At 49.7% G+C, this 27,661-nt stretch overlaps 1 protein-coding gene across 1 annotated transcript in view; it reads right to left on the minus strand.

Moving 5' to 3' along the window:
* Positions 1-3,687: 3,687 nt before the first annotated feature.
* Positions 3,688-27,661, minus strand: part of GFOD1 (Gfo/Idh/MocA-like oxidoreductase domain containing 1) — a 107,363-nt gene continuing 83,389 nt past the window's right edge. Inside the window, exon 2 of the mRNA XM_045811518.2 lies at positions 3,688-10,877. Within this exon, the coding sequence (XP_045667474.1) occupies positions 9,958-10,877 (920 nt within the window). The 3' untranslated portion in view covers positions 3,688-9,957. The remainder of the gene's footprint in view (positions 10,878-27,661) is intronic.

A 27,661-nucleotide genomic window follows, 5' to 3' on the forward strand; every position in this document is an offset into this window, starting at 1 on the left:
CCAGAGCTGAAAAGGATTCTATCCTCTGGAGTGCGAGGACTGCCCGTGGTAAGGCCAACTCTGACGGGCTTAGCAGAAAACCGTTTCGTGCCACTTAACGCTCTCTGTTAACAGCCACCCCTAGGAAGGATATCATTGTTTTCCATAAAGAAATATAGATCATCATTTTGCTTTGAGTTTCTCCAGAACGAAAGGGCTCTGAATGGTGGCCAAGAGGCAAATGAGAGTAGGTGTCCCCAAAATGTCAGGCTGGCTGACCTGATCAGGGGAAGAGAAGGGGGAGGCAGAGGAGGGAGCTGGCATTGCAGCTCCATTACCGGGGGAAGTTAAAAAAAAAATTTTTTTTTTAAACTTTAGTAAAATATCCAGAACATAAAATTTACCAATGTAACCGTGTTTAAGTATGTAGTTCAGGGGCACTTGGTGCGTTCACGCAATTGTACAACGATCACCATTATCTGTCTCCAGTTTAAAAATTTTTTAATTAGAATTTTAATGTAGATTTCTTTTTATAAAGCCATTAAAAAGAATGAGGTCAATCATCTATGCTGAGGTGGAAAGATGTTAAAAATACATTTAAGAGAAAGAGCCAGACACAGAGCAGTGTGTACGGTAGATATGTTTTGTGGGTATGCTCAGATAACTTCAGGGAGATAATACAGATTGTGGAGGGGGGTTACCTCGGATCGTAGTGATGGCCTGGGGGGCATGGTCTTTGGAAGCTGAGGAGGGGTGAGAGACCTGTGTTTGCAGAAAATAAAAAAATAAAAAAATAAAAGGCTAAATGTCAGATTCTGAAGTGGAGGGTGTGTCCCAGGGGCCCAGGAGAGAAATGGGAGACGGGGTGAAATGGCAGATGTTTGAAACCTTGAACACTTCAGATTTGGGGGAATTGCAAATAGGAAGAGCAACAAGAAAGGAGGGTGGGATCCAAGATACACTTGGGGTCTGGTGCTCATTTAACACAGCGGTTGGTACTGAAAATTCTCCAGCGAATGCCAACAGTTTGATAGCTCTGAACAGCTCTAGAAGTGAACCAGCCAGACTTTTTAAGGTTCCTGTAAGAATGCCTGCTTCATTTCTTCTCATCTGCTATCCTCCTCCTCATGCAAGCTGTTCTCAGAGCCCAGATCAGGCCTGCCAGCCGCAGAGGAACCGTATTTCAGATCCTCACATAACAGTTCCTTGTCTCCAGAACCTTCCATATCTTAAGTGCATAGCTCTGGTCTTTCATCTGTTTTCCCCGTCGTCTGCTTCTACCCCGGGCGTGAACTACCGCTTTGCTTCTGCCCTCCATTTCCCCCATTGCCCCCCCATTACTTCCAGCTCCTCCTCTTTTCTCTCCCCATCGCTTCCCTCCCACTTGCTTCCTCAGCGAGCCATACAGTGGATTTCACAGCCAGATTGATACACAGCTGTTCTTTCCAGACCAGCTCTCTCTTTCATTTCCTGGCAGCAACCTGAATGTCTAGTCCAGACTCAGCCTGGCATATTGAGGAGTGCCTGACTGACTTCTCCAGGCTCCCTTGTTAGCTCCCACGCCCCAGACAAGCAACCTCAGAAGGCTTAGAGGGACAGTGGGGGCTCATGTCTTGCCCCCCCCCCAACCCTTGTTGTCTCAATGGCTGTCATGAGTTCCTGGTCCTGGAGTCTGAGGAGTCTGGAGTGATTCCGAAGGCAGCCTCAAACAGCCCTGGTCTGACTTCCAATTTAGACCCCTCCGTGCTCTCTAAAAAGGCGTTAGTGACTTGGAGTTCAAGACCGAGGACTGCCTAGCGCCTTGTGGACCATGGACATGGTCTCCACATCAGCTGCAGCCACACAAGGCCCTTTTAGGGTCCCTCCTTCCTGATGGCCAAGGATGAAAGGGTCAGAGACCAAGGGGCATGCACACATCTGTGATCCAGATTGCAGTTCTGGGATTGAGCCCCAGCAGTGTACCAATCATTGACCAAGAAGTGAATCAATCTAGAACTGCGCAAGAAGGGGTCCTAAAAATTTAGCCTTTCATTTTTACGTGTGGCTAAAGAGAGAGGGTTTGTCTTAATACGAGGTGATCAGAACCTGCGTCTAAGCAAGAGAAGGTGTTCCCATAATTAGGATGACATTTTAGAGGAAGTCCAACAACCAACTTAGGGCGAGCCCGTCTTGTAGAGCTGTGGTTGGCCGGCTGTGCCACCAAGCTGTCGCAGTTCTTTTTCATCATTGTCTTGGGCAGCCTTCCAGCTGGGGGGGGGGGGACACTGCTGCCAAGTGCACCTGTGTAGGAATATCCAGGCAGAGGGATCTTTTCTGCTTAGGCAAGATTAGGGTAGGTGTGGGTTAATAAAGCGGGAGCCCACTATGTAGAGTGAGGTGAAATGATTTTTTCCCCAATTTCTATACAGAAGTCTGCATACTTTGTATATAGGGATTCTTCGTTCTCGTAACAATTGTTGCAGTCATTTTATTTTTTCGGACTGAGCCACCCAGACTTGTCACAACATGTGCTAAAAATGCACAAGATAAAAGCAGCGGGAGAGAAGAGAAACTGGAAAATGGTTGTATGCATCTGTGTGTGGTGGCGGGCACGGGCAGAGGTAGACGGGCACAGGTGGACACGCAGGTTTCTCTTCCTTTGACCAGCGAACAATCAGAAGGACTTGCAATACGATTGCGTCTGTTCTTCTAAAGCAGCAATGGAGAGACTCCAAAAGCGCTGATACTCATATCCTGTGATTTCGCAGGAGGCAGTATAATCCCTGGTTTACAAAACACGAAATGGGCTTGAATGGAAAGAAACCCACAGCACAGCAGGAGTCCAAATCTGGGAAGGCACAAATGGCTCCTGAGTTGCAAACGTACAGAAGTGCTAAGACGAGTGCAGTCTCCCATCAGGGCCGGTTGTCAGGGCACTCTGGCACTCAGAGGACTAGACCCCATCACAACCATATCTTATATTTGGGCAGATGGCACTTTTAGCTTTGACAAAGCACTCACCTTTACTGCCTTCTTTGGAACAGCTCCTAGATGGACTGCAGTGTCGTAAGATTGCTATAAGTGCACTGTAATAATCTATACAGATGCAGCGCTTTCCTTTATTGTCTGAACAGACTGCATTCGGAATTCATTGCTGTCAGGACCTGCTCACGAAGGAGTGAATAATGAGAATGTAGCTTTATGTACCATTATGTCTAATTCTTCACCGTTTTTAAGTGATGGGAAAGCATGGACCAGACGAACTACCTATGTGCAGAGAGGTGGAAAGACAGCGGTGGATGGAGAGGCAACTCATCCATGAGGAATCTCACATCATGCAAACCTGAAATTAGGCTGAGCTTGGTCCAAGACAATGGCCCTTCAAGGCTGCTGACAGGGAAGTCAGCAAAGCTGCTCTTGTGAACAATTAGGGGAGCTTGGTAGAGTGTCTTCCAGAGCTTGGTGTGAGGGTTTAGGTTAAGGTATTAAAATAATAGAGAATTCTAAAATTCGCTCCCCCATTCTGAAGTCTATATTGTCATCTTGTTGTCTGGACTAAGCTTTCACACACACACACACACACACACACACACACACACACACACACACACACACACCAGATGTATCATCATTCCCATCCACATTCTTGCTTTGGATCGCACAGACTGGCCGGGAACCGAACCCATGAGCTACAGCATCTGGGTCTAATAAACAGGGAAACAGCTGGAATCGTGTCTTCTCTTCAATCTTTATTTGCTACTTGCACTTCTTTCTCCCAGCAAGGCAGATTGGAGAGGGCAGCAAAAGGCCACGTGCGAGGTGGCACGTGCCAGCTGGCTGAGCGATGCTAACCCCAGTCCCCTGAGCATCGCAGAGGTAACAGCGGACATTGTCTCCTGGGTCTGGAGCTCAGACTTATGGCCCAAGGGCCCAGTAGGGAAAGTCACCTCCCACAGTAGGTTTGGCCTTAAAAACACTAAAAACAGTTGCATTCATTGTCTTTTTTCCTTTTCTTTCTTTTTTTTTTGCTTTAATAATAATAAAAAAAGAAAACCAAAACCTTCTATAATTTATAAGCTATTTTTTTGCTATCTACATTATATATAAAATATAGACTCTGTTTACTTTATAACACACATCTTTTCCCCTTGATAAATAACTCTTTAAAATATCTAGTATACATGCCTTGACTTTATATATATAAGTTTGGTTTTATACATATACATACATATATATACTCATGGTCGTACAACACAATAAATACATACGCGACAATGACAACCAAACAAATGTCATTTTGGTTAAAAAAAAAAAAACCACGATGAAGAAGAAGAAGTAGTACTGTGAAAGCACCAGGCAGCAAACAGAAAGCCATATTTGCTAGAAACTTCTCCCTCCCCTGGGCAAGGCACAGGGCACACTACTATGTTTAGATATGTTTGGATGCCTGAAGGAGAAGGAGGGGAGCAAAGTAGCTGGTCAGGCCATTTGCTTTTGTTTTGCTTCTTAACGTGGGATTAGACTAGAATCACAAGTAAGTCATGGCATTTGTAAGGAGAAGTCATGGGGCTCATTCAACCACTTAGCCCTTGTGACGGCCGCAGAGGACAGCAGAGACCGGGAAGGGGAGTGAGAGAGACGGCACGACGCTATGGTTACTCTCTAGGCCTTGCCCGCACCGGCCCGGGCGAGCTTTCGATGCTTCACTAAGCGTAGAGCTATTGCATACGACACGGTCTTGTTATTACTCTACTCGCTGCTGGTTTAAACAGAAAAGAGTACAACAGAATCCAGAGTAGTCAGTAGTGCAACACTTCAGTAGCCTGACTGAGAGCTAGATGCTCCGGCGGCCCTCTCAAGGGCTCCAGCAAACAGGGACTCTGACATGGGGAAGAGAGGCCACCGCCTTCCATGCTAACGGATGTGGTCACTCAGATACGACAGTGGCCTCACCTCCAGGCTCTGAGAGACCACTGAGCCCATGACCTCTGAGCATCACGGGAGGCCTTCGCTGCTCTTGTGGGAGGGCCTGGGAGCTTGACTCAGTCAGGGTTGTCCCCTGCGACTCAGAGGGCTGCCATCAGCCTGCTTGTCTGCCTAGGGTGGGGCAGGCCAGGTGGGGCATGCGGGCCATTGGTCAGGACACACACAGCTCTCCTGTCATTGCCCTCCTCCCTGTCCCCAAAAGAAACCTGAAATGCGGGCTCTGATAGTTTCTTTTTAATGAGCTCCCCAATGTCATGGCCTCTGCCCTGGATACTTCAGGGCTTTGGCCAAAGAAAGGAGGCAGCAAGTGGGACAGGTGTCAGAAACCAGTCAAGGCCTAGAACTGTATCTCAAAGAGGAGTGGCCGGTGGGGGAGGGGGACAATCGCAGCAGAGCTGGCCTCGGGAAATACCAAAGATGGACATGGAGACGTGTGTCCCCCATCCTTGCCAGATACCATACAAACTACAGATAACTGACCACAATGACAATCGCGATGGGAAATTTCAAACAGCTAGTTTCTGAGTACATTCGGGACATAATTGAGTTGCTAAAAAGTAAATGGATTCAGCCACAGTAGCTCAGGAAATACAGTCGGTTGCAGGTCTGAGTCCTAATCTCAACTCCTCCACCAACTAGCCACGGGAGCTCAGACGGGTCACTTCGCCTCTCTGCCTCCCTGTCCCCATCTGAGAGCTCTGAAGGTACCCGTGTGTGACAAGGTGGGACTTGCAACGTGGGACTTCTAGTCCTGGTTCTACCCCTAAGAAGCAGTGTGACCTCTGCCATCACTTAACCTCTCTGGGATATAAAATAAAGGATGTGAAGACACTGGGCTCTGGGGTCCCTCCGGATGCCACCAGAGCTACTTTCTCCCCACGATGTCTCCCCAGCACGCTGACATATCCCCCCCCATTCCCACCGGAAGAAAAGCAATGCCATCCGAGACCTACTTTAGGACCAGCTCAAATCCAACAGCTGGGCTAGGAGACAAGATGAAGAGAGTTGAGAGTAGAGGCATGAATACGGTGCACGGGTAAATCGGAGTCAAATAAACGAACTCTAAAAGCCCCGCTCCCTGAGAAGACATTTTCCTATAATAATAGGAAGGCCACACCCCCCAGAGCAAAATCCAAGGCCACCTATAATAGTGGGCTAGTGACGTCTTGAAAATCCCCAACTCTGCAGTTGGCTGCATCACCTCCAATCACAATCAACTGAGGAAGTCGATTCTAAAAGAAGCTGAGTGCCATTTCCATTTTGGAAGGGGAAGAAAAATCGACTGCTTCTATTTGCAGCTCTACAAGGAACCTTCTGGCAGGACATCAAATGTGGCATCCTGTTCAACAGGACGGTGTGGACAGCAGTTGGGGAGAGCCCCCATGCAGGTCACACTGAGTGGGAGTCGTGGGATGCTCACAGGATGTGACAGGAACCCCCTCTGTGCTCGACAAGGCGCAGAGGCACAAAACTTTCTTCTCGGGAGGCAATGTGGTTTGGAGAAGAGAAGTTTTGGATTCAGGGGACTCCCCTTCTGCTTAATGGTTGTGTGACTTTGGGTAAGGTACTCTTCCTGTAAGAGCCTCACGTGTGTCATGAGAAGAACAATACCCAAAACCACAGGTTCCTTGGGGGGATTCAAGGAGAAAATTTGCCTAAAATACCCTGCACACAGCGGATGATCGAGAAGTGTTGGCGCACAGAGAGTACCTGGATGGCTCTCTGTCGATGGAGAAGGGGTCCGGAAGTAGCTTGTCTTGGAGTCAGCCAAGACTGTCCCCTAGGGAGTCCAGATACACCGGACACACAGACACTTGCCACCAGGTAGGGAAGGGGCATGTGTGGTACCCTGCACCATCTCTCCTACTGAGAGGACAAATCATACGAGAGCTGACAGTGGTCATGGACTCAAGAAAACTCAAGAGAATCCAAACTTTCCAACGAAGCCCAGAGCATTCCAAACACTTGCAAATACCAGGTAAGAACCACTGACCTCCACCCTCTCTCAACCTGTAGCATGAGCCCAAATTTCGGGGACCAGAAGCATCCACACAATGATAGGAACAAATCAGGCAACAGGGACTAAATGTAAAGACCCTAAAATGTGCCTCCCTTACACCGGCTCTTTGAAACACTGTAACCAGAGCACAGAGGGGCTGGATTGCTGTGGGGGGCTCGTCCTGCGTCACAGTCGCCTGATGGCACCCAGTCCCCTGAGCGCACTATAGGAGGGGCTGGGCTTTGCCCCGGGAGGCTTTGCTCAAAGCTTGAGATCTTGGCTTCCCTTGCGGCTCCCAATCAAGGCTTTGCAAGTGGTAGTAGAGGGGCGAAAAGGAGCATGAAAGAAGCATCTCGAACTCATTTCCTATAATTTTTGTATTTAAAAAATGAACTGCCTAGGTCTTTTCTTCCTCTCCTTTCTGCATCTACCTAGTACATGCATTTCAGTACGTAAAATCTGAGTAGACTTACTAAAATATTTTTCATGCTTCTTTTCAAGAATATTTTTTTTCTTTCTATACACCCTAGCCTCAAATGAGAATTTTTTGTTTTAGACACTGAATATTTATCACAGAACTCAGAGGCCTTTGGAAGAAAAGAAGTTTCCCAAGTCTTTTGGTTAAGTACAGAAACATGAAATTGAAACCCCTGCAATAGCCCTACTTAGATTATAAACGACTTAGAAAAATGAGACCCACAGAGTCATCTAGTTTTCTTTCCCTTCACCCTTAATCACAGCCTTTCAGGCTAGATAGACCAAAAAAAAAAAAAAAACAACTTCTTTCCACTCAGTGTCTACAAAAGTTATCTACCCAGAGGGCAATTTAGGAGAACCTGAACCCAAACGGACCACCGCACGGCCCTCTGCTCAAACTATTACTGGGACTCGTTCATCCTACTAAATGTCTAGCTTTGAATTGACAACTGCAAAAGCCGGCATGCTCCCCAGGAAGGCGTGATGTCAGGGACCATCACGTACCCTGGAGAGTGTCAGCTGACTAACCTAGCCAGGTTGCAATGGGACCCCAGGAAGTAGGGCGACTCTTTCCGGGAAGACAATCCTTCCTCCTCTGTGCTGGAAAATGACCAACTTGCCCGTGGGGTTTAGACACGCCTACCCTGCACCCACGGACAGCCGGGCGGCACAGTGTACCGACCCTGGGAGGAGGAGGGAGGATACAACGAACTATTCTGTTCATTTTCAGATTCTGCCTCCTCAGAGCCTGGGGGGGGGGGCTCACAGCCCCTTAAATTCCCTTCCAGTTCTACCACCAGTCACCTGAAAAGATGTCTACACCTCCACTGTGTGCCAGAGACAACTGTTGGACTTCTGTGACCTGTGAACAAAAGCCATGGAGATTGACAAGTACTGGTCTGCACACCCAAGCCTGACAAATGTCGAACGGAGGATGAAGGATTAAGAAAAGGCTAACCCCCGTCTTCAAAACGTTTGACTTGGTATTTCATTCAAGAAAGGTCTACATTTTTAAGAACCGTTTCAGTGACATTTGGTGGTAGTGAGTGCTGACCAACCCTTGTGTGTGTGTGTGTGTGTGTGTGTGTGCGTGTAGCTTCAGTTGTTCCCTTTGGAACGACCCACCCCAAGCCTGCAGTCCACCATTTCTAGTAAAAGCTCTGGAAGCAGAGAGCGACAGGACAAGAGAGACAAGGGACCAAGGAAAGAAAGAATACGGTTTTTTCCAACATGAACCTTCTCAGCCCTACATGAAGATACACCCCTGAGGGCTCTAAAACCCCATTTTAGAAACACTGAAAATTATGTTCCTGGTTGTCCTTTTGTTTAATACCTATTCAAAAACTTGCAGGTGTCAGCATCTCGAAAGCAAAGTTCAAGGCTAAGAAAAAGAGCCTTGACTTTTTTTTTTTTTTTTAAGGGAAGATGATTATATCTGCGTGGAACTGAAGGCTTCCCTTTTAAATCCACAAAGCTGGGGGAATCCCCTAAAAGTCCTTTACCAGCTTGGTAGGAGACATGAGGGCCGGAGCCCAAAGCCCGTCCAGGGCTGGCTCGCCTTCCCGCCTGCTGGGAGAGCCCCACCGCAACACGGGGGCCCCAGCATGTGAGCCTGTGGTCAGACCCACTCCTGCTGTGCCTTTGACCATGCTGGAGAGCCATGTGAAAGGACACTTCGGTAGCATATCCCCTTACGCTCAGTACCACCCCACCCCAAGGAGTAGTATAAGGTGGCTCCTTGCAATTTTTTAATTGTTGACAAACCCAAAGGGCTATTGTATTCTCTGCCTCCCCGGCTCCGGCTCCGTGCCCTGTGAGCTCTGGTGCTCTCCTTTTGGCTCACTTGCTGTTCCCGGCCCTCCCTTACCCCATCTCAGGCCAGGTGAGGGGCAATGAACCAATGAGGAAGACACTCCCTCCTGCTTCCTATGAGGAACACCGATCAGTCAAGATCGCTGGACACTTTGCTACCAAGTACTTTTTCCTCCAGATATTTTAAGTGGCTTCCTGGAATTCGAATGTTCTCATTAGCCCACTGCACCCCTACTTCTCCCCAGACTAACAGGCTTCCCTGGACAGATGGGGATGTGCCTTCTCCTGCCAGGAGCGGGTGCGGGGAGGAAAGCTGCCACCCAGTGAGCTTGTCACTGGATGGCAGGAGCCCGGGGCTGGCCAAGGAGGCCAAGGTGAAGGGGGTGGATGGGGTGAGGAGGAAAGCACCCCCTCTCTGCTTCTCACCGTAAGAGGGCAACAGAAGCTGCGAAGCCTCCTCCCCCTTTATGCAAATGCCGTGCAGGCACCATGTCAGGAATAGCAGGCCCCCCCCCAACACTCCCAGGCCATGAGCTCAGCCTGCCAACAGTCTCCATCGGTGCCCCTCCCCCGGGCTGGGGCTCCCCTCCTCAGGTGCCGCCTCCTCACACTGCCCCCCTCCGCCTTCCCGCCCTGCACTGCTGGAGGCCACCTCTGCCCCACACCTTCCCCCTCTCTGGGCTCCACGCTGAAGACCGGCGTCCCCCTCGGTCCCCCGTCCCGCGCTAACAGTACAGGGACATCCTGCTGCGGCGCATGGCCTCGCTGATCAGGTAGGCGGGGCTCAGCTCGGGCTCCTCGGTCATGATGGCGATGTTCTGCCACTCGCCCGTCTGGCTGGACCTCTTGATGGTGTCCACCACGCACAGGGCGTACAGGCAGTCATCGAAGGTGGCGGCCATGGTGAGCGGCCGCCCGTCCCACGTGCGCCGGTCGTCCTGGTCCTGGAAGGCCTGGCGCACGGCCTGCATCATCTTGATGGTGCCGCGCAGGTAGGGCGCCGGGATGTCGCTGAAGGCCTTCTCCGGCAGCAGGGAGTTGCTGACGGGCGTGGCGTCCTGCAGCAGCAGCTCCTGCTCCGGCGCGCTGTTGCGCTGCCCGTACAGGTCCGTGCCCACCGCCAGCAGGCGCCCGGCCGAGCCCACCACGGTCACGTCCTGCTTGAAGTCGCCGGGCACGTTGAAGTTGAGGGTGACCGTGCAGCACACGCCGCCCTCCAGCACCATCTGGAAGGTGCAGAAGTCGTCGCTGGTGATCTGGCGGATGCCCTTGATGTGGTCGGTCTGCTTCACGAAGGTCTTGAGCAGCCCGTGGACCTTGACGGCCTTCTGGCCGGTGAGGAAGGTGAGCAGGTCGATGATGTAGGTGCCCACCGAGTGCAGGCCGCCGCCGCCCATCAGGTCGTCGCAGCTCCAGTTGTACTTCTTGCCCAGCAGGCTGCCGCTGTGCACCTGCACCTCGCACACCAGCAGCTCGCCCACGTAGCCCTCCTCGATGAGCTGCTTCATGCGCACGAAGGCCGGCAGGAAGCGCAGCACGTTGCCCATGATGCTCATGAGCTTGGGGTAGTAGTGGGCCGCCGACATCATGCGGAAGGCGTCCAGCGGCGTGGCCGTGCGGTCGCAGATGACGTTCTTGCCGATGCCTGCGGGGTGGGAGGAAAGACAGCCGTGAGGGCGCGGGCGTGCGCAGCGACAGGGGGCGCAGTGGCCGGAAGACACTAATCCTTGGAGCGGACCAGACCCGATCTGAGAGTCCTCTTTACAACCGAAAATATCTCGTGGCACTGGTTACTTATGCAAAAGTTACGTAGTCTGTATTATATGTATAATATAACCTATATATAGTTATTCTAATATGTAAGTCTAGTGACTTATGTATTAAATCACGGATTTAAATATTGACTCATTTTACTGTACTTAAATAGCCTATATTTTGGAGAGGTTTTTTAAATATTTGCCAATATATAATATAAAACGTTTCATTTCATGGTTCGTGTCTATAAGTCCATAACATTTTATACACAAATATATTTTACTTGTAAAATACGGATAAATTTAAAATTTAAATATAAAATATAAGTCCTATGGAAGTATACAATATATTTTTACATATAAAATGTTTTATTAAAATTATCTTCCGTATGAGATGTTTTATAACTTTATTTTATATGTAAAACATAATGTATTAAAAATGTATTACTAGAAATATGTAGGGAAGAGAAGAGTGTCTCTGTCTTGATAGAACCAGAATATGTAAGCTTAAGTCATAGCCAAGGCAAGTCCGATTAAATACGAGGAAGAATTTCTTAATGATATCCTCCAGAGGTCTAAGCTTTTAACTCTCTCCCCTACAACCACAAACAAAGGATTATATTTTGAGTGTTATCCTGCTTGTTTATTCTACATTACGGATTAGGGCTGGCAGTGGTCAGAGATATGTTTGTTTACTGTTTTCCCACTCTTGACACGAAGAGTGGGTATTCCCTGCATCTGAGGGGTGGGCAGTGGCTGCTTCCTCGCAGACCCCCATCTGGCTCGTGGTGGGGTTTGGTGCTTTGGGCCAATGCAGCTGGGGCCAAATAACAATTAGGCTTATTGTGATGACTGTACTGGGTGCATAAATTACAGGTAGATTCAAGCCCTTTGGGAGACTAAGTGATTCTGGGTCTGGAGAAAACAAAGGATCAAAGGAAAGAAGAGTGACAGGGGACAAGAAAGGGATTTATTCTGTAGAAGCCAAGAGTGAGGGAAGAAAAACAACTCAGCTGCACCTGTAGAGACAACCAACTGGAACTTAATAATAATAACAACAACAACAACAACAACAATAGAATGACACGGATTTTGTTAGTAAGCCAGATTAAAGGTTGCTAGGTGCAAAGACTTGGGGAGCTTCTGAGTCAGGGTACATGTCTGCCTGTGGCTGGTCTCTCTTGTCTAGTCATGCTTTGCACATTGACCCTCTAGTGGGGACCTGTCTATTCCAGCCACAGACAGGGGAGATACCCCAGGGAAAGGGAGCAACGAGACACACACTCCCATCCCAGTTGTCCTGACTGCGGACATTCAACTTGACAGAACCCATGAAATCTCACAACAAGCTGAGCTGAGATAGGGTTCTGTGGGGGTCCTGCAACTGTGGGTGTCTGTCCAGAGATGCCTGGACAAGGCCATGGTCTGGCCCGTGGCTCTCATTTTCCCAGTGGAAGAACTAGCCAAACAATAGACGTGGTCAGAACAGATTGTAGGAAATAAATACGATCGATGGCTGTCAATTTCCATACACACATTTAATTCTGGCCCTGAATGAAAGGCCTGGAAGCCACACGATGACCACATCTTGTCTCTTCCATACTGGCAGAGCTGGCTGGCTTTTCTAATGACCATGAATGATCAGTAAGAAGCTCCTTTAACTCTTAGCAACCAGTTGAGTACTAAGGCTCTGGAAGAGGGACGAGGAAACACTGGTTTGAATTACCAAATGTGCCATGCGCTTGCGAAACATAACGTTCTGATAACACGATCCTGTCGGCATTAGGCTCATGTAACACCAGCTCATACTGGCAGGAGCAGATTTACATGTAAACGGATTGGTAGGTCAGTGCAGGGACAGGTGACTAATGCTGCCAAAATCTGCCTCACACCTGCTGGATAGGGGCTGTGGCCTCTCCTATACCCTACCTCAAGGTCCCCCCAAACCAGGACCCTGCCTGTCATCGTCTTAGTGCACTTCCTGTCATCTTAATGACACATAAGAAAAAGTTTCTTATTTTTCTATTATACTCCCTTTTTAAAAAATTTTTTATTTATTTATTTGAGAGAGAGAGAGAGAGAGAGCATGAGCCATGGGGAAGGGCAGAGGGACAAGCACATTCCCCGCTGAGCACAGAGCCCATCGTGGGGCTCGATCCCAGGACCCCAAGATCAGGACCTGAGCCAGAAGTCTGAGGCTTAACTGACTGAGCCACCCACCTGCCTTATTTTTCTATCATAAAAAACTACAAAATAGTAAAAAAAAAAAAAAAAAAAAAGGGAACATTACTTGACTCCCCATCCACACACCCAAAACCATCACTAAATAGGTAATTCTTTGCAGCTCTAGAGATGAAAAGATTCTGTTGATAGCTCCTTCTCCAGAAAACGCAACATGAACAGACACACGAAGCCCTCTCCCCTTCTGAAACTCAGGCATGGCTCCCCCGCCGTTCTGAGATCCGTTAGGCTATTTACGTTAGGCTATTTACGTACGCTGTGGCTCCATGCTACACGATCCAGTCCTCAAAGACAAAGACTGGCTCTCATTTCTCAAGCCTGCGCTGTGCCCGCAGCGCCCAGTGGATGTGTGGCCTGGCCCCACCTTACAGCCCGCGCTCTTAGCAATATCCACACTTCCCGGATGGGTCTCCGCAACCTCGTCACTCGCGATACCTACAAAGCACAGAGGAGACTTCTAGGAATCTACCAGAAAGAATCTAAAACGTAAGCACGGCTTGTTGCCCAAAGAGGCTTCTCACTGAATTATTTATTAAAGCAAAAAGCTAGGAACAATGCAAATGCCCAATGATAGGAGAATGGGTAAGGGAGCTGTACTACAGCCGTATAATGGAATAATTGTGAAGCCGCTGGACGTGATGCCAGTGAAGACTTTTTAATGGCAGGCGAGATGATTATGATGTCATGTTAAGTGAAAAGGGGCTCTATTCATAGACATACTATGATCTCAACTCTCTCTTAAAAATACAAAAGAAGAAGAGAAAGTCTGGAAGGGAACACCTCAAAATGTTTACAGTGGTTAATTCATTAGTAGGATTATGACTGATTGGTATTTTCTTCACTGTGTTTTTCTGTGTGGTCTAAGTTTCTCTTTTAGGGTCAGAAAAAAATGTTTGCTTTTCTTTTTCTTTTAAAGACCATATCTATTTATTTAATTCATTAGTAGGATTATGACTGATTGGTATTTTCTTCACTGTGTTTTTCTGTGTGGTCTAAGTTTCTCTTTTAGGGTCAGAAAAAAATGTTTGCTTTTCTTTTTCTTTTAAAGACCATATCTATTTATTTAGGAGAGAGAGAGAGAGCACGAGCAGGGGGAAGGGGCAGAGGGAGAGGGAGAAGCGGACTCCGTGCCGAGTGGGGAGCCCAACGTGGGGCTCGATCCCAGGACCCCAAGATCATGACCCCAGCCGAAGTCAGACACTTGACTGACTGAGCCACCCCAGGCACCCCTTAGTTTTTCTGTTTTAAACCCAAAGGAGACTCGAAGACCTCTGAAGGATGGTGCTCACGTGATGGTGGAGGGCCCTCCAAGGCCTAGGGTGGGCAGGCAGGTGCGAGAGCCAGTGGACCTGTCCCCATCCGTTCCCGTGTCCCAGCGGGCTGGTGAGCACTCCACGGACCCTCAACTGTGGCTGCTTAGAGGTTCAGGCTACATTGCAAGGACTTCTGGCTCCAATTCCTCAGGACTTCTTTATGATTCTGATGAAAGCTATGGACTCTCTTCCAAAGATGCGGTTCAAACATACACACACAACTGTACCCACACCCCAAGCCCATGCACAGTTCCCTCAGGTTCCGAGGAACAGGCATCTCCATCATAAACTGTACAGTAACTTCTTCTTTTTAAATTATGTGTGTATATATTTTTATTTTTTTAGTAGGCTCTATGCCCAACATGGGGCGCGAACTCACAATCCCCAGATCGAGTCACGTGCTCTACCAAGTGAGCCAGGCGCCCCTGTACAATCACTTTTTGAAGGCTTTATGACATTTTGTTAAAAACAAGATAATGCTTCCAGTTTTAAAAGAAACCCAAAATGCAGAGCTAGCAGGCTGTTCACTGATTCGTAAAGCAAATTCATTTTCTCTCTGCTCTGGACACTCTTACCGCAACCCTACCCCGCTTGGTGGGGCTTCTGCAAAGCACCCTCTGGAGCCCCCCAAATCCTCAGGTCCTCTTTCCCCAGCTTCTTCCCATCAAAATGCCCAGAACCTGAGGCTCCAAGGTCCTTAGCAGTTTCACAAGAACAAAGGGCTTAGGCTAAAGAAATACAATTCTACGTTTTGTTGTTTGCTTATTTGGCTTTTCTGATTTTTAATTTCAGCTTTACTGAGGTATAATTGACATATAAAATTGTAAGATTTTTTTTTAAAGATTTTGTTTATTTTGAGGGGGAGGGGCAGAGGGAGAGGGAGAGAGAGAATCTCAAGCTGACTCCCTTACTGAGCGCGGAGCCTGACGCGGGGCTCCATCTCACAACCCTGAGATCACGACCTGAGCTGAAACCAAGAGTCAGACGCTTAACCAACTGAGCCACGCAGGCGCCCCGAAAATTGTAAGATATTTAAAGTGTACATTGTGGCTATTTGATATACGCACACATTGGGAAAGTATTTCCACCGTCTGTTTGGTTAACCTCTCATGTTTATCTGTGTGTGAGCAAACTTAGGTTCTATCCTCTTAGCAAATTCCAATTACGTAATACAATGTTATCAGCTATAAACACCACGTTTACATAAGCTCCTCAGCTCTTATTCATCTTCTAGCTGAAAGTTGGTCCTTAAAGGGATACAATTCACATTGTTGACTTCCAGTCATCAGACACAGTGTGTGTGTGTAGGGGTGTATGCAGGTGTGAAAGTACATGAGTGTAGCACACAGCATCCCCTCACTCCTAAAATCACATGCAGTGTAAAGGGAACTTACATTGTCTGGGTATAGGGTTGACACACCCAACGATCCTGGGTGTGTCAGATGCCGCAGAATATAGGCTGGGATTTCTTCCAAAGAAAGCAGAGACATACCTGCCTTCCGGATGGCCTCTGTCAGCCTGGGCTTTGGTCTGGCTCTCCAGAAAATACCACAGCTCTTTGGTGTCTTTGTGATTTTCAGGTGTCTTAGCACAATGCTTTTCTTGCTGCCCCTGAGAAAGTGCTAGGATACGCTCTAAAGAGAAAAGCCCTATCTCTATTTTGTGCTGAAAAGGAAATAACAAGTGGGGGCCAAATCCCGCACTCCTCCCTAAGGACACGACTTTGATAGGAAGGGAATAGATACCATCAGGGCAAAAGGAGCTGAAAGACTGTTTCTCAGGGAGAGAAGCTCGGGGAGAGACAGAAGGCCCTTTTCCCTGCCTGCCCCCAAACAGCCATGGCTGATTCCTAATGGGAAACCACGAGGGGAAGAGTATGACCTTGGTCTCTGCTCTGTAGACCCTAAGAGGAGAGTGTGTGTTTTCTCACTCCTGGGAGGACCTTACCAAAAGGCCAAACATGCTCCCTTAGGAGTTTCGACTCTCTTGGGGCAAGATGTGGTGTCTCCTTCTAAGGTGAAAGATCCACAACTCTGGCACCCCAAACCATCTTTTTTTTTAAAGATTTTATTTATTTGACAGAGAGAGACACAGTGAGAGAGGGAACACAAGCAGGGGGAGTGGAAGAAGGGGAAGCAGGCTTTCCGCTGAGCAGGGAGCCCGATGCGGGGCTCGATCCCAGGACCCAGGGATCATGACCTGAGCCGAAGGCAGACGCTTAACGACTGAGCCACCCAGGCGCCCGGCACCCCAAACCATCTTAAAGAAAATCATGCCGCAGAGGACCAAGCCAATCAAGGACGTAAAACATATGGATTCGATTGCACTCCAAATAAACAGGCCGTGTGAAATGGAAAGCAGAAAAAAGTGCTACGTGACTGAGAAAGAGTGTTTTGTGTTTTGCCAAGCCCCAAATATTTCCCAACCTCCGGAGAGTTTCAGTTAGGCCCACTGGTGCTCACACTGAGGCAGAGGAAGAGCTTTCTGGGCATCTGGGGACAATGGTGGATGCAGTCACCCTGCTGCTCCCCGCCCCAGAAGTGATCTGAGTCATTATACCATCACCCTCTGCCTAGCTCTCTCCACCGAGGGATCTGCCCCTGCACCCAGAAATGGATGCCTTGGAATCTTGCCACATTTGTCAAGGCGGTGCAGTGACTCTGGGTGGGTGGCAGAGAACACATCAGGACTGGCCTGGCATGTGGGGCAGTCTTCACAGCCCGCCTCCACTGTACACAATTTATCCTTTTGCACTAAGACAAAGAGCCTAAGCTGGGTCTTTTGGGGATCGAGAGCAGCAGAATACAGCACCCCAGAATGTACTGCTCTGGCACGTGGATTATTTCGAGACTGAAGACAATGAGCAGACTCAAGGAGAGCTCTTTATCTCCCCCTAGACTGCCTAAAAGAATTCAGCTAGAGGGGCTGAACCAGGAAGAGAGAGCTATTACCAGAGATAAATTTTCATATCAGAAAGACTTATCTGCATGGCCTGGGGAACATTCATTAGTCAAGCATTTGTCCTCTTTCATCTTCCTGCGAAATGTCTTCTCCTCCCCTTTGAGGCCCCAGACCCCTGCACCCTCTTCTGCTTATCTTGGTTCTGATCTATAAGCCTCAAGGACCTGACTGCCAGGGAGTCTCATGTCTCTATAGGGGCTCCCGTACATAAGAAATTTTTCTCCCGTTACTGTCTAATGTCAATTTAATTTTTAGCCAACCAAAAAACTTAGAAGGGGAGATGGGAAACGTTGTCTGCCTCTTACAGCACTTTGCTGGAACAAACTTCATTTTTCAAGTGAGAACCCCCTGTCAGCAAATAAAGTGAGAGCATCTTTGTCCATAAAACGGTGGGACTAAGACCTTCTCACCTCTATCACGGAGCTGAAGCAGGGGAGAAAATGAGATCAATGGGAACACTCTGGAGGGTGAAAGTGCAACGTGCAAGACCGCGTGCCTGCTTTGTCAGAAGCTTTTAAAATGAAATAATTCCAGAAGGAGCTTTACTGCCCTCCTGAGATCTCTCATGGGGAAATGGGAAATTGGCTCCCTCCGCGGCCTGCTGAGTGTGTTCGCTGTAATGAGCATGGTATCCAGGGCGCTCACGAGGGGTTAGTGCTGCAGAGAAGGAGTTTCCAACCAGCAGACCCTAAGCCATCTTCAGGCAGCTGCGCCCCCACCCTCCTAGCTCAAGGGCTCCTAGCTAGGGCTGGGTACCCACCCATATCGCTTTCCAGAGACAGGAGCCTTTGCAGGGGACTGACACGCCCTGCAGATGAGCCCCCCAAAGAAGCAGGGGCAAGGGACTTCCCACTGACTCCTTGAGGGAAAGACACACGCTGTCTGCTGTCCCAAAGAGCAGCCGCCCTTTCCTACCCTGGATCAAGTAGGTCATCCCCTGGGTACCTGGGGTACAGCTGCAACCCGGCCACCCAGAGACCAGAGCCATCCCCCAGGATAATCAGCCTGAAACTTCAAAGCACGCCTCCCTGCCAGCACATGGCCAATTACACACTCCCTTATCTAATCGATGGTGGAAATCTATGAGGCCAATGCTACTTTCCCACCAGTGCTTCCCAAGTATTCCACTTGTGTTGACAGCTCCTTATCTTCTGAAAGCCCAAATGGCTGCTGATCCTACAGCCGGGCTTGCAGCTGTCCTGGCAGTTTGGCAGAATTCCCACAAGAAGTCCCATCAGATGCAGCCTCCCAGTTTTTCCTCCCATTCACAGAAGGTAGAGAAGATTTCTCTGCCATTCAGGCCAGGAACTCGTTATCTTCATTTATACTCCATTCTGTCAGCGTTTCTGTGCCAGGCACTGGGACTGAAAAATGAGTAAGAACGATAAATTGGAGCTCTCGGTCTAGTAGAGAAGACCAACCAGAAAGGAGGGATTACAGTATTTTATAGATTACGGGATCTAACAGGGATACGCAGTGAGGACAGGAAGAAGGGCTGTCCCACCGATTTGGGCGTGGTAGAAAGGTCTTCTGGAGAGGTGACATTTCAGCAGGGTTCTGAGGTATGTGTAAGAGTTTACCAGAGGGACTCCTCGGTGGTTCACTCACTTAAGCCTCCAACTTTTGATTTCAACTCAGGCCATGATCTCAGGGTCATAAGATGGCCTGTGTCAGGCTCTGTGCTCAGTGCAGAATCTGCTTCTATCTCTCCCTCGGCCCCACTCCCCCACTTGCACTCTCGCGCGCTCTCTCTCTCAAATAAATGAATTTTAAAAAAAAGTTTACTTGAATGAATATTCAGAAGATTCAGGTCTCATTTAGAAAATGGTTGAAAACAAGAGTGTTTAACCTAGGATCTGAGAAACCACTAAAATTGGAAATTATATGTATATATCCTGGTGTTTAATTTTCTGGGAGATTCACTAGAGTCTTAAAAGATTTTATGATTCAAAGGAGATCAAGCAGAACTGGTGTGTAGAGCAAAAGCAAAACTGAAGGGAGAGTAAAGACAAATCTCTGGTTTTAATGGAACTAAGTATCCAAACACACTGGATACTTGTAACCTTTCCTTCCCCTCTCCCGGGGTTTCACTCACTCCCTGCAACAGAGCATTCAGTCCAGCTCTGTCTCTGCTCTGGCTCGTCCCTCCTTCACCCTCTAGGGGCTGGCATCTTCTCCCCCTCCACACTCCAGCCTACCCCCACCCCCCCAGACACACGTGTTTTTTTTAAAGCTGAGAATGCTTCTTTCAGCACCAGCAGGGATGACTTGTCTAAACCCCACTCCGTACCCTCTGGCCCTTCTTCCATATAAACTGGGAGGACAGCCCCTTTGGAGAAATCCCTCATCTTCAATCCCCAGGAGAGTTTCTGACAACTTCCCAACTCAGACTGCTAATCTGATCTGTTTGCAATAACAATGACATACTTTAAATTTTCTCTTTCTTTCTTTCTTTCTTTCTTTCTTTCTTTCTTTCTTTCTTTCTTTCTTTCTTTCGAGAGGAGGGGCAGAGGGAGAGAATCTCAAGCAGACTCCCCGCTGAGTGCAGAGATGGACACCGGGCTCAATCTCAGGACCCTGAGATCATGACCTGAACTGAAATCAAGGGTCACTTAACGGAGTGAGCCACCAGGCGCCTCAATGACGTACTTTAAAACAGCAACCACAACCAGCTACTGAGCACTTGTGCCAGAAGGGGCTGAGCATTTTACACATGCTTCCATGTTTGTAGTGTACACACCCCCATGAAGCGGGTACTAATGCCGTACCCATCTCACAGATGTGGAAACTGAGACTCGAAGAGGGGTAACAACTTGCCCACACTTCCACAAGTCAGTGACTGGTAGAGCTGGGATTTGAACCCAGACTGCCGGGCTTCAGAGCAAACCTGGTCTTCACTTTTACACTCCTACTGCCTTCAGAACACCCTTGTCCTCAGGCTGGCTCGGTTGTCTTCTGTCTGAATTGTATACAACACCCAGAGGTGACATCCCCCTCTCTGATGCACGCTCCCAATGCCGCCAGGCAACACGTGCCCGTGCACACGTGTGCAATGCCTGTAACACACGGCACCTCACGAGAGCTCCAGGGAGAACCGTGTGGCTGACCGTGGAGAGCATCAAACACCAGGGAGGTGGGGGTGCCCACTGCCCCGCTGGATGACAGCCAGAAGCCCCGAGCATCATGATTAAGTTTCCATTCTAAATTCAAACCTCACACGGAAATAGGTCAAGGGTGACCTGCCTTCGGTTCCGTCTGTCCAGGCCCCTGGTGCCCTTGGTGGGCTCCGAAAGAGGCGAACGACCAGAGAAAGGAAATCAGCACAGCTAATGTAGGTGGGACTTGGTATGGAACCGAATTAGACATTCAAGTGCTTTTCTATCTCCAATGGCCCTGAGAGGTCAGCCTCTATCCCACCAATGCTTTTTATGGGTCCCCCCGCCCCCCCACCACTCAGGACTGTTGTCTAAAGCCTCCTTTTGCAGAGGAATGCCGACCAGGTGTTGGATTTTCTCAGACTATTTCGTGCACATTAGATTATCTAATCATTGAGCCCATAACAGCAGGGATATCCAGAGCAGGGACAGTGCTCATGAAACACGTTTCATTTCCGGCTTCCCTACTGGTAAATCCCAGGCATCTGTATCACTCTTGGCCTGTTTGTGTTGAGAGTGAACGTGATGTGGGCAAGTCACAAGCCAGCCCCCTCCAGCCTGGGCATTCCACCGGAGGGAAAAGCTGGCCGCTGCTAGCCCAGGGGAGACAGCAGGTGGTGGGCAGAAGCCAGAGACCTTCGAGGCTAGTGGCGAGCTTCCTGGTAGGTAGGCCTGAGGTCCTTCCCTGCCTGTGGGTGGCACATACAGACCCCAGGGTGAGGGGCAGGAGGCAGTGAGAGGGCCCACGGGAGAACAGAGGCCTGGGGTTGGGTATTGTGGCTGCAGTGGTCATGGACTTGGGGACAGAGGAAAATGGCCAGGCTGTGGGCTTGCCAGTGGAGTCCTGCTATGGTTGTCCCAAACAGCCAAATGACAGCCACTGCATCTTACTGGGCCTTATTCTGGGGAGTGGTCTGGAACCGCCCCTCTCGAGCCTCCACCGCTATTCCACACCCGAACAAGCCAGAATTCAGAGGACACCATCTGGACACAGCTGGCGCACGTAGGCCACCACTTTCCCCACAGAAGCAGCCACGCCCCACAGTGGCAGAGGACACAGGGCAGAATGCTGAGCCACGGGGTCACCAGAGTTGTCCAAAAGAGACTGAGTTACTGAAACTGTAAATGACTGGGCTGGGTGAGTCGACTGGATGGCACTATAATTCCATTCCCTACCCACGCATCTAGCAGGATGGGGGCCTAGAAGGGTATGGAAGTAGAGCGTGAATTTGCATCACACATCGGAAAGGGTGGGAAGCCCCACATTATCTCCCAAAGCCCTGCCACTGTCCTCTCCAAAAACTCAGTACCGAATTGCCAATTTTTGAGTCAACGCTTTCCAGAGGAACTCTCTCCTCACTGTGCATATACCACGTGAGACAAGAGACTTTAGGGCGCCTGGGTGGCTCAGTCGGTGACGCGTCTACCTTCGGCTCAGGTCATGATCCCAGGGTCCTGGGATCGAGCCCCACATCAGGCTCCCTGCTCACTGGAGAGCCTGCTTCTCCCTCTCTCTCTGCAGCTCCCCCTTCTTGTGCTTGCTCTCTCTGTCAAACAAATAAATAAAATCTTAAAAAAAAAAAAAAAAAAAAAGACAATAGACTTTAGGCAACTTCTCAAACCAAAGAGGAGGAAACTCCATTCAAAACAAACTCTCCAGTGAAGGGATGACAGCTACACTTACCCAGTGATATGTGTGTGTGTGTGTGTGTGTGTGTGTGTGTGTGTGCGTGTGTGTACGTGTGTGTTTAAAATCAGATTTCACACAGCCTAAGTTTTTGGCCTCTCTTAAACAATAGAAAGATTCAGAAACATTGGGTTTCTAACCCCCAGACCCTCTTGCATGACAACGATCAGCTGGAGCTTCTGGCTTCCAAAGTTGGGGGGTGCCTGCACCTCCAGCAGCCCCCGGTCCCCGCCAGTCCCCAGTGAAGGGCTGTGTTAGTTTTCTATTGCTGCCCTAACGAACTACCAGGAACGGAGCTGCTGAACCCAACAGCCATTCGCAGGGTCTCTGCTTCGGGTTTCACAAAGCCACTCTGGGGAAGGATGTGCTTCCAAGTTCACAAGGCTGCTGGCTGAGTTCAGGGCTTTGGAGCTAAGGGCCTGAGGTTCTCTGCTGGTTTCCCGGTGGCTGTTCAGCTTCTAGAAGGGCCTGCATTCCTCAGGTGCGCTGCCACACGCAGCCCAGGGATGGTAAATGCAGGTCAGTCCTTAGGCCGGAATCTCTCTGACTTCCTCTTCTGCCACCAGCTAGCGAGAACCCTCTGTCTTGAAAGGGTTCCTGTTATTACATGAGGGCCCGCCCAGATCATTTCCCTTTGGCCGTAAAACTTAATCACAGGAAGGACACAGGGGAGCAAAGGTCATCTTCAATGACACCACTGCACTCCAACCCGTGTGCACGTGAGCTCGGGGGGGAAAAAAGTCCTGCCGGGAGGAAGATTCTCAAGTATTCTCCCCACGTAAAGCATCTCAGACACGTGTTGACATCCCTTTCAAATCAACTTTTGTTTCTGTGTTCTTTCAATAATTTTTACTGCATCAGAAAGAAAGCCTGAGTGAGGTACTCTAGGCTTTAAGAACCTATTATTAGTCTCCTTGTTACCACGGAGATTGTGTCCCCGATTCAGGGCTCCCTGTAGGCAGCCGTAATAGGAACAGGGCCGGCAGGGTGGCAGGCTGGGTCTCCGGGGGCCGAAATGGGCATAATAAGCGAAGAGGAGCTGAAATTGCCAAGAATCCACTAGATGCCGGTGGGCTCAGAGAAGCCTCCCGCCGGCACCATTATCTCCGTTTGTCCAGAACTGGTCCTGGAGGCTCAGAGAGATTCGGATGGCCCAGGATCGCAGGCAGGTGGCAGGTCCCCACTGCAAATTCAGCTCTGTGTTCCCAAAGCCCTCGGTTTTCCACTCTCCAGCTGAGGAACCACGGCAGGTGGAACGGGAGAAGCAGGATTAAATGCCAGAGCCTCGGAGCTACCAGATGCCTTAATAAAGCAGCCCCAAATCCTGTGGGCCCCACTGGACCCCGGCACAGAGTCCGGAAGGGATGTGGGGAGGCACTGGAGGTGGTGGGGGGCAAGGCTAGCGCCCGAAGGGGGAAGAGCTGGACAGCAAAGGGCTGGAGGCCCCACGCTGAACCACAGCGGTTGCTGGCCTGGTGAGGCCGGCGTCCAGTTGCTCCACATCTATGGCCGGGAGCGGCCCAGGGAGCAACTGAAAGGGGCCGGTCAGGAAGGAGAGCGGCTGGGGAAACAGGTCGTGGCGGGGACAGGGTTCCCACAGCTGAACACAGGAAGCCCTGCAAGGGCTACAGCCCTCAGCACAAGCGGGCACCCGCCGCTTGGCCGAAGGAACTAGGCAGCAAGGCGCTTGCCACATACTCCACTTCTGAGAAGCAGTGGCCCAGGGGCAGAACGATAGCAGGGTCCACGCTACTGCACCAGCCCGTGGAGCCCAGGAGGGCAGATCCTGGGGGAGAATAAACACCTCAATGAGGCCAAAATGTGCCCCGGAGAGGAAAGCAGACCTGGGCTCCATGCTTCCTCACGAACACAGCATGGGCCTCACCCCGCTGCCAGGGCGGACGGCAGGCGATCCGTTCTAGGTCAGGGCTCCTGCTGATGCGGCCACACCATAGCAGTCAACCCCCGGCACAGCCAGGAGGTAAAGCAGATCTGGGGTTCCTGGAAGACGGTCAGGGTAGTCACGAGCAAAGCACTTCCCCGACTTGTCGTTTTCAGGGGCTGTCTGCCCTCTGAAGCTCCTTGCTCTATCTGAGAAACGCCTCACTGTGTGTGAGTCCTGGTGGGAGGTAGAACTTCTGCCCTCCCGTGGAAGCCAAGCAAGGGGTATGCTTTCCCAGCAGCCTTTGCAGAAGGGGCATGGGCACAGGCCTGGGTCTGGCCAACCAGGAACCCTGCCTGGGTTCAGTTCATAAGAAAAGCAGAGGATGGAGGGTCTAGGCTGGTGGTCAGGCTGGTGATATCCAGTTTTCAAGGGCTGCGGTGGCAGTGATTCCAAAGATGCCGGCACCACCGAGAAAGCAACAGGGTCCGTCCGTGTTGATTGGGTTCTCTGGTGTGACTTAGATGGGGATTCCAGCTGCCAAGGCTTCCGTTGGTCCTCCTGTTTTCCAAGCTTACTTCCCCAGCCTAACATTTCTGTGATGAACTAATCTCCTTTCAAGAAATCCTACTGTGTTAAAATCAGTCAGGTGGTTTCTGTTGTTGGCCATCAAAGTGTTTCTCCAGGACAAGATTTTATAAGCTTTCTGGATCCCTTTTTGAAAAGGCTGATTTGAGCACAGAGAAACCATTGAGTGTCTGTTAATAAAGCACCCAAAGATCCAGTGTGGTTTATTGGAAAGTGAAGGGGAACGAGGGTCGGGTAATGTGTTTTAAAGTTCTGATTCCAGCACGTGGAACTGTGTGACCCATGCCATTTGACATAGAGGAAACTGGGTTCCCATGTCTATAAAATTGGAAAGTAACACTTTCAAGAGGCTGCTTTGAGGATGAAATGACATATGGGCAACTCTCTGGCCACTTAAAGAGTTCTGGTGAATGTCTACTGAAATTAACAATGGATCCAACTAAAAACTGCTCCTGTCAGCAACTAGAGCTACAAGAATTAACACCTTGGGCAGCAGTGACGTCCGTGCGTGGTAGCAGAGGGCTGGGTACGTACCAAGACTTGAAATCGAAATGGGTTCTAAGTCGGACTCTGCCACCAATTCAATGTGCAAAAGCCATCTTTGAAATGGGGCTGCTATCTGGCCCGGGCAGCTTTATAAGGTCGTTGACAGCGTGGCACAAATGGGACATAAGAACGTCTGCTGGAAGGAGCAGTCAGTACAAGAAGAAAGTTACTGCTGACATGCGGTAGCAAAACAGAAAACCTACAAACCCAATCTACGGCAATGCTCTAGGTCTGGAATCACTGGTCTGATACCGGCTGCTCACGTGAGTGAGAACAAAATGCAGACCCTACGGGCACCGACTGGGGTGATGATTCACTCCATACACCGCACCCAGGGGCTTCTGTTGGCATTGTTGGCTGTATGGGGTGGCGACAGGGAGGCAAAATGCAAAGCAAAGGCAGGCTGAGACATTTGGCTGTGCACCTTATTAGCTGCTAGCAAATAATTGCAGCTCAGCTAGTGATGGAAGGCTGCAAATGAGAACCCCTCTTCCTGAGAACAAATCCGCCCCCTTGGTTGCAGCTGATACTTTAACAGATCTGCTAGGAGGAGGATCCAGAGCTCAGAACCTTAGTGATGGGCAAGACTGAGGGAGGAGGCTGGTGGGGGGCACAGAGATCTGGGCTTCCCTGAGCAGTCCGGAAGCCAGCAATTTCTTCCCTCCTCCAGCCTGTTCTTTTAAAGGGACAGTACTTAGTTTTTCACCCTGGGACCAGGAGACAGACAACCCTCTGCGCATCGCTGGTGACAGTTTCAGCAAGCCCAGTCCGCTGAGGCTGAAAGCTGCAAACTGCTCTCTGGGAGTGGAGACGAGTCATATTGCCCCAGGCGCTGGCTAAGAGGAGTCTTGAGTTTTTTGGGGGGGGGGTGGTTTGCAACAATTTGCAAACAATGCGGACTCTTTTTAAACAAAGAATCTTCAGTTGGCAGGAACTCCCAGAAAACTGGGCACACCTCAGTCTGGGTTTGCCCCCGTGATACTAGTTGAAAGCCTGAGAAACTAGACAGCCCTTGGCTTGCTTGGTGAAGTCAGGTGGCAGCAGCCCCATTTTACAGATGAAGACGTGGACTAAATCTTAATCCTTTCTCTTCTCCGTAATACTGTGAGAGGCCCTGGAGGAGGCTGGGATACAACATACAAGAACCAAAGGTTCTAAGGGCTCCAGCCCCAGGGAGAAAGAGTCCTAGCAAGGCTGTAACGGTTCCAGATACATCCTGAGGATGCCCCTGCGTGGCAGGGACTCTTTCGCTCCCAGGAGAGGGGTCTGCAGGGGCACAGTGCTGGAACAACCTGGCCCGGGGCTCCTGAGCACCTGATCACTCATCAGACTTGTGCACGGCTCGGGTCGAGTATGGGGGGAGATGCCCAGATGTCTTAGATGCAGCAGATGCCCTAACGGTGTGCCAGATACAGAGAACACAGACAGAGACCAGGCTTGGTGTGCTGTGTGCCACACTGCGGAGGGGTGTTGGAGCAGTAGGACTGCTGTCCGTGCCCGGGAAGCAGTTCCTGAGGCTTTTAAGCCCTCTGAGAGCAAAGAGCCAGCCTCTGCCAAGGGGCCTCCCTGTGGCTTGTCCCCCTCCCGCTTGGTAGGGTGCTGTCCTCCACCCTGGGAGGTCACTGCCATTCCCATTTCACAAACCAACTACCCAAATTCATATGCTAGTGATACAGCTGGGATTCCAATGCACGGATTCTGGCTCTGTGTATCTGCGGCTCCTTTTGAATAATATGTTGCAATTCTAATAGCAATTATTTGACAGCCAGGAAAACACGACTACAAAGGAATCAAGTTGTAATCACAGATTTTCATGTAACCTTTTGTTCAGCTGCAAACACGTATTAAAGGCCTCCTGGGAAAGAAATGGGAGGGAGTGCCCCGGCCTCTACCTGATCTTATATTTTCCGCAACTAGTGTCTGTGCTTTAGAACCATGGTTCCCAACCTGAATGCCTCAGCACCCAAGGCATGCAGGGGTCCCACACGGAACTCTCGTGGGCACTGCAGTGTATTTTAAATGTCTGAGGAACACAAAGTAGTAGTCAGCATCTACTGGACATTACGGGAACCTCTGGCTCAAGGAAATTCAGTTTCAACATTGGATTGCACGGCATTCCTTTCAATAACATCCAACCTCTATGAAGCTGGGTTTTTGGCAGTTGCTGTGATGAAAACAGAGAGTACCAGGCAAAAATCCAGGTTGGACAGAAAATGAGAGTGGTTGTATCTTGACTCCAAGGTTTGAGAAGTTGAGCAGTGTCCAACAGGCACACCTATACCATTACAATTCATTCTGATTA

The sequence above is a fragment of the Ursus americanus genome, chromosome 32, assembly GCF_024610735.1.
Source record: "Ursus americanus isolate L20-20 chromosome 32, mUrsAme1.1.p, whole genome shotgun sequence".
NCBI classification, from domain to species: Eukaryota; Metazoa; Chordata; class Mammalia; order Carnivora; family Ursidae; genus Ursus; species Ursus americanus.